Genomic DNA, 6,868 nt, shown 5'->3' with positions numbered 1-6,868 from the left:
TGTAAGGCTGCTTTGCAGACGATACTTTTTGTTTTCCTTCGGGAGCATAAATGAATAAGTTGTCTGGAAGGCCAACTCAGGAACAACCGACGGAGAATTGTCCATGTGAAAAGCACGATGTTCGAAGGTACAATCCAACAACTTTCAGCGACTGACCTTGTGCTTTGTTAATTGTCATGGCGAAGCTGAGTTTCAGAGGGAACTGAAGTGTCTACATAGTGTAGGGACAGTCTGTTGGGTTAGCGGAAATTTCGGAATGAAAACGGTATCTTTTTAGCAGTATCCCACGATAATTTGGGCTTCAATAGCGTGGTCCATCATTTGTTTGACAAAAAGGCGAGTTCTATTGCATGGTGCGGGTGCGTTTAGATTGCGTGGGAGGATGACAGGGCAACCGATTTGTAAGTGAAATTCATGGGGAGGGAGTTCTGGAGGATCTTTGGAGTTGAGAAATTCTGTTGGAAATTGTGTAATCTGATCGAGGTCTGTAGCGGTGTCAACTGATCTGTAACATCGTTCTTGAGAAGGTAGCTGACTGAGTAAGTTGTAGTTAAGAGTATTGACAGCTGCATTTATAGTTACAAGAACAGCCCCGTCGCGAAGCCAATCTGGTTTTATGTATTCCGTTGTAAGATTTGGGTAAACGGCAGAACATAAGTCATCAGGACTGGCTTCAGTGTGGCCAATGGTGATAGTGTCAATGTATCCGTTGTCATCGGAAATAATTTGTCCATTGCCGATTTTAAGGAACATTTCCGAAAACTGGGTTGTAGGCTGACCAGTCTGCAGGAGTGATCTCAGGTTGATAGTGAGTTGTTTCGATTGGACATGCGACCAAAGGAGGGATTTTTAAGGCAGGCATTATGTTCATCAGCAGGTGTTGCTTTGGGTATGATAGACAGAGTTTATCGCAAATCTTCTGCAAGAAGTAGAGTCGCACCTCCAAGGATGTTGTTATTTGATCTAGGGTCTCCCATTGTGGTATGAAGAGCTTGTAGGGAACATTTATGGGACATAGTTGCTTTATCCCAAACAATAGTTTGCACTTTTTCAAAATTGTCGTTTCGTCCGAGGAATGCATTATGTGGCACGTTGGGTTTTCTTGATGTGCTACATTCAATGGCAATTTGAAGGCAGAGTGTGCTGTTCGTCTGCCATCGAGAAGAGTCGAGGCTATTCCTGAGGGGTCAACAGCAATAGCAAGGTCACCATTATGCCGCAACTTTGCAAGAAGAAGATTCAGGAGGAATGTTTTTCCAGTTCCACCGGGTGCGTATAAGATGATTCCGCCAGTGTGTGTGGAGATATTTCCGAGGACGAAATTGGAGAATCTTTCGATTCGCAAAAATATGTCAAACTAAACATCTGATCCAACAGCTGTTAAGGTACAGCGTTCAGTAAAATCCGTAAAAAGATTTTATTTATTTATTTTCGTGGTTTTTGTATACCTGCGAACTCGGAAGCCAACTACGGATCCCTAGCCCCAGCCTCAGCTGTGAACTTGGAACCTAACAGATGACTAATTATAGAACTTATAAAGCGTACCTATTCATTTAGATCATCATTGAACTAAACCTGTCATGTCATATATATATATATATATATATATATATATATATATATATATATATATATATATATATATATATATATATACATAAATACATACATAGATACATACATACATACACACATGCGTGTGTGTGTTTGTGTTCATATATATGCGTACGATTTATGAGTTTGTGTGTGTTCCGATGGGTTTTATTTCACTATTATTATTAATACGCAACTAGTTAACTAATAAACCAATTACTTAATCATCTGCTTGGCTAATCAACCAGTTTGCTGTTTTTTCAGCATCCTTTCTTTGCCATTAGCGACCACTTCAATGTTCTTATTCGAAGTACTTTTTATCATAGAGAAGTTGCCTCCATCACAACTTTAAGGCAGAAGTTTACCTATCTCTCATCAAACTTCTTACGCGCTTACTCGCAATTTTGATTATTTTGATGAATTCGGAGACTATTTAGTCGTTAATTTCATGCTTAGTATATATTCTTTTGTACACTAGGCACAAGGCCCGAAATTTTGAGAGAGGGAGCCAGTCGATTAGATCGACCCCAGTTCGCAACTGGTACTTTAATTTATCGACCCCAAAAGGATGAAAGGCAAAGTCGACCACGGCGGAATTTGAACTCAGAACGTAAAGACAGACGAAATGCCATTAAGCATTTCGCCCGGCGTGCTAACATTTCTGCGAGCTCGGCGACCTTCCATGCTTAGTATATATTGTCTTTTGATAGGTCTTCTTTTGTTCTACAGTGTTTCTATCACTCCATCTTCGCAGGCTAGCCTGGTTTAGCTGTTACTTTAGTAGCTGACGACCTCCTTGTTATAGAGTATATAGTATTACGTGTTGTCACTTTCCCTCTCGAGCAACCTGAAATATAATCAGACTTGACCCGTTAGAAGTTTGTTCAGAGTTTATGTGAATAACGACGATTTGAGCAATTTGAAGTCAAAGTCAGCGCCTATATATATAGTATATAGTATATATAGTATCAATATGGACCGTGATATTATTAGTGGCTGGTGCTCCCTTGCTCTTCACAGTCACACGCGCTTCAAGAGGTATTCAGCTGGAAGTTGCTTTTTACCAGATATACAGGACATCAATACTATATATGTACATATATATACATATATATATATATATATATATATATATATATATATATATATATATATATATATATATATATATATACACATATATATACATACATACATATATATATATATATATATATATATATATATATATATATATATATATATATATATATATATATATATATATATATATATACCGGAGTAAGCACATGAAATGTGCAACAAGGTGGAAAAAAGAGTACTCAAATACCAGAGGTAGAGTAATATGCTTTATTTAAAAGCAGCAGAAATATAACAAAACTGTCCGATGAACGGGGACGTGAAACTAAGAGTAACGGTTTTTTTGTTATATTTCTGCTGCTTTTAAATAAAGTATATATATATATAACAAATACATATTACATATATATATACATATAATATGAATAGATATATGTATATGCACATATATATTTATGTATATGTATATATATATATATATATATATATATATATATATATATATACACACATATATATATACATATAATATAGGCGTGGCTGTGTGGTAAGAAGCTTGCTTCCCAACCATACGGTTCCGAGTTCAGTCCCACTGCATTGCACCTTGAGCAACTGTCATCTACTATAGCCTCGAGCCGACCAAGCCCCGTGAGTGGATTTGGTAGACTTGACAACCGAAATTAGTTGTTTATGTCCCCGTAAACTAGCGGTTTGGCAAAAGATACCAATAAAATAAGTACTAGGCTTACAAAGAGTAAGTCCCGGGATCTAATTGTTCGGCTAAAGACGGTGCTCCAGCATGGCCACAGTCAAATGACTGAAACAAGTAAAAGAGTAAAAGAATATATAACATATATAGGTACGGCAGGTAAGTACTGTAACAGATTACCAAGGTTATAGCCGAGACGGTAGTTATGGAACCATTGCAGATTTCCGATGCAGCGGATATATAATTTGATAAAGAGGATAACAAACATTCTGGCAAAGCAAAGATCCCAAGTCATATACAATATTAATATTGGAAAAAATTCAAAGTCTTACAGCTGTTTCTGGGATATCCCCGAATATGGCATATTCCATCATCAGAGACAAATAGGGAAAAAATAGGGAAAATGAGAATGGTATATATTAATGAGATGACGACATAAATGAAAGGAGTAAAAGAATAAGGAGATGGAAAGAAAGGAGAAAAAAAAAGCATAAAAGTTCATAATTCAACTTTCTGAAGTTATAGAAACCAGGACATGAGTCCTTAGGTGCAATCCTGTGTAGATCCATGTGAGTTAAAATCTTGACATATAGACATCCAGAGAAAAAAGGCGCGAACATATTAATACTATTACTCCAACTGCCACTACGAGAACAAGAGGCAACTTAAACTGTGCTGGTGCTTTTTCTCTTATTTATACACACACACACACACACATATATATATGCGTATTTTTGTTACATATACAAAAGATTAACTTTAAACTGAAGGATTATTCAATAACTTTTAGTAGAGTGCCTATTTATTAAACTTTTATAAAACTAAGCAGTGACCTTGAAGTTTCGGCTTGCTCGCTTTCGTCAGGACCGTGCCACAATTCGTTTTGTTTTTCGTTGACAAGTTGTCTTCTTAAGCTAGATGGAGTTATTTGAAATGATAATTAAGTGTGGTGTTGGTAAGTTGGTCAAGTACTTAATTAGAAGAGAGATACAGCAAGATAGACGGAAAATATGTGCTTATACGTAGTGAGGTTGATAGAATGTTATTGTGAGGAAATTTTGCTTAGAATGTTGTAGAAACGGTGTTATTGTTTCTAGCTCTATCAAACGGGGAATTATCTGTGTAAGTATGCCAAATCAGGTGTATCAATTTCAGGTCACGACATTCTTTGTATCGAAAGTTAATTTTTGCTGTGGTTTAGAAGTCACAAAAGAATGTTTGTAGCCGAAATAGTTGGTTGCCCAGCATATGTCAAAATGCTGTTGAATTGGTGAGGACATTATAAGAGTTTTATTAAGAAATATTAAGCTATGTGTTTTGAGAAACACAAGACCAAAAGATTGTGCCATTATAAATACTTAACGGGATTTGCTAGTGTGTCTATAGAAAGGTTATTTGTATCAATATATTATTGTACACAAGTACATACAGGTAACTGCAAACCGTCACGTATACATCAAGGCGAATCTACAGAAATGATACATTCTTCTATAAGTACATCGATCTATGAGGAGATGTGGACGTATAAATAATATATAAATACATAATAGAGTAATACATATAAAAAATCATATGTAAAAATATCTTTTGTTTACATACGTATACACTAACTTACATATACGTACATGTGTGCACCAATAAAAGTACACCTACTTTGCGTACATATATACGTATTTATATATATATATATGCACATATATATATATATATATATATATATATATATATAAATTATTTAAAATTATAATACAGGCTATCAAGAGATACCCTGTATTATAATTTTAAATAATTATTACCTTTGATGGGTTTTATTCCCATGCTGACCACTTGATAAGATCAATATTTTAAATACCGATCTTATCCTTATATATATATATATATATATATATATATATATATATATATATATATATATATATATAGATATGCAGGGCAGGGAATCATCAATTAGTAATAAAATTAATAATTAACAATTCTGCCGGGTAGCTCAGTATGAAAAAAACCTTCTTCGGTAAAATTTATAATCATAAATATATAGGGATTGACAGTAACCTGCTTCTCCAACATACTGAGAATTCAGAAATAGCAGTCAAAGAACTACTGATTTCAAAACTACAAATTATTACTCCAGATTGATAGCGATATTTTTGATACACACAGAACAAAAAACAATAGAGAAGAGTAAAAAACACTTGCCTTTAGTTAATTTAGTACAATTGTTTCACAGTTAAGAGTACATAATACTCTATTCTGATCTTCAGCTAAATATTCTAATAAATTTGTTAATGTCTAAATAACTCACGTTAATTTTGACCATGTGAACATCAATACCACGTGAAGAAGACGTTAAGAAATTTATCGGCCAGTAAGTTCAAAATTTCATATATATATATATATGTAATATTTATACATGAAGTATATACGTACTTACACACACACACATAACCATTAAATGTGTATAACATATTGAGTAGCGTGTTTTTAATTAAGGATAAGCGTTCGCTTGTAGTAAACACAATGTTTCTACGACTATGCTCATTACTGTAACTATATATATATATATATATATATATATATATATATATATATATATATAGAGAGAGAGAGAGAGAGAGAGAGAGAGAGAGAGATAGTGAGAGAGATAGAGATGCATATGTATACATATATATATACAGGCAAAAATATATATATGTATGTGTGTGTGTTTATGTAGATTTATGCAACACACATACACGCATACACACACACACACACACACACACACACACACATATATATATATATATATATATATATATATATATATATATATATATATATATATATATATATATATATATATATATATATATATACATGCATACAAGTATCTGTATAAGTAATTTACATATATATGCACACACATATGGACTCACATTCATATATCCACATATGACCACATATATAATAATCTTCATATGAATCTATGTTTCCTTAAAGTCTATTTACTGGAATGATTTTTTCTTCGTTTATTTGCTCTTAATTGAGGAACGAAAAACATCTCCCTTGTTAATATGATTTAGCTTCATTAACGTTTGCAGCAATATATTGGAAGCGTTGCAAATTCTGTGAAATGTAAGTAAACAGTGCAATGCAAAGATCATATATATATATATATATATATATATATATATATATATATATATATATATATACACACATACACACACACACACACACACACACACACACATACATATATATATATATAAATATATATATATACATATATACATATATGTGTATATACAAATATGTTTGTGTGTGTGTGTATGCATGAAATATATCACTCTCGCCTGGATTAAAAATATTTTTCTATTTTTTTCTTTCTCCAAATATAATACTGCAAGCACAGTTATTAATCTGGCGTAAATAAAATAAAAATTTGCTCTCAATTTGAAACATTAAGACATCATGTTTTTCCATAAGTATTTATTCATAGACGTA

At 33.1% G+C, this 6,868-nt stretch overlaps 1 protein-coding gene across 1 annotated transcript; it reads right to left on the bottom strand.

Annotated features, from left to right (window-relative positions):
* Window positions 1-273: 273 nt before the first annotated feature.
* Window positions 274-753, bottom strand: LOC149137302 (uncharacterized). The gene has a single exon (XM_089339288.1). The coding sequence runs from the start codon at window positions 751-753 to the stop codon at window positions 274-276; it is 480 nt and encodes a 159-aa protein (XP_089195414.1).
* Window positions 754-6,868: the final 6,115 nt, after the last annotated feature.

This window comes from Octopus bimaculoides, chromosome 2, assembly GCF_046866305.1.
Source record: "Octopus bimaculoides isolate indiv1 chromosome 2, ASM4686630v1, whole genome shotgun sequence".
Lineage (NCBI taxonomy): Eukaryota > Metazoa > Mollusca > Cephalopoda > Octopoda > Octopodidae > Octopus > Octopus bimaculoides.
This window is presented reverse-complemented; position numbering and strand designations above follow the sequence as displayed.

Coding starts and splice junctions, on each gene's coding strand:
- LOC149137302 (XM_089339288.1), bottom strand. CDS start 753: ATGTTCCTTAAAATCGGCAATGGACAAATTATTTCCGATGACAACGGA.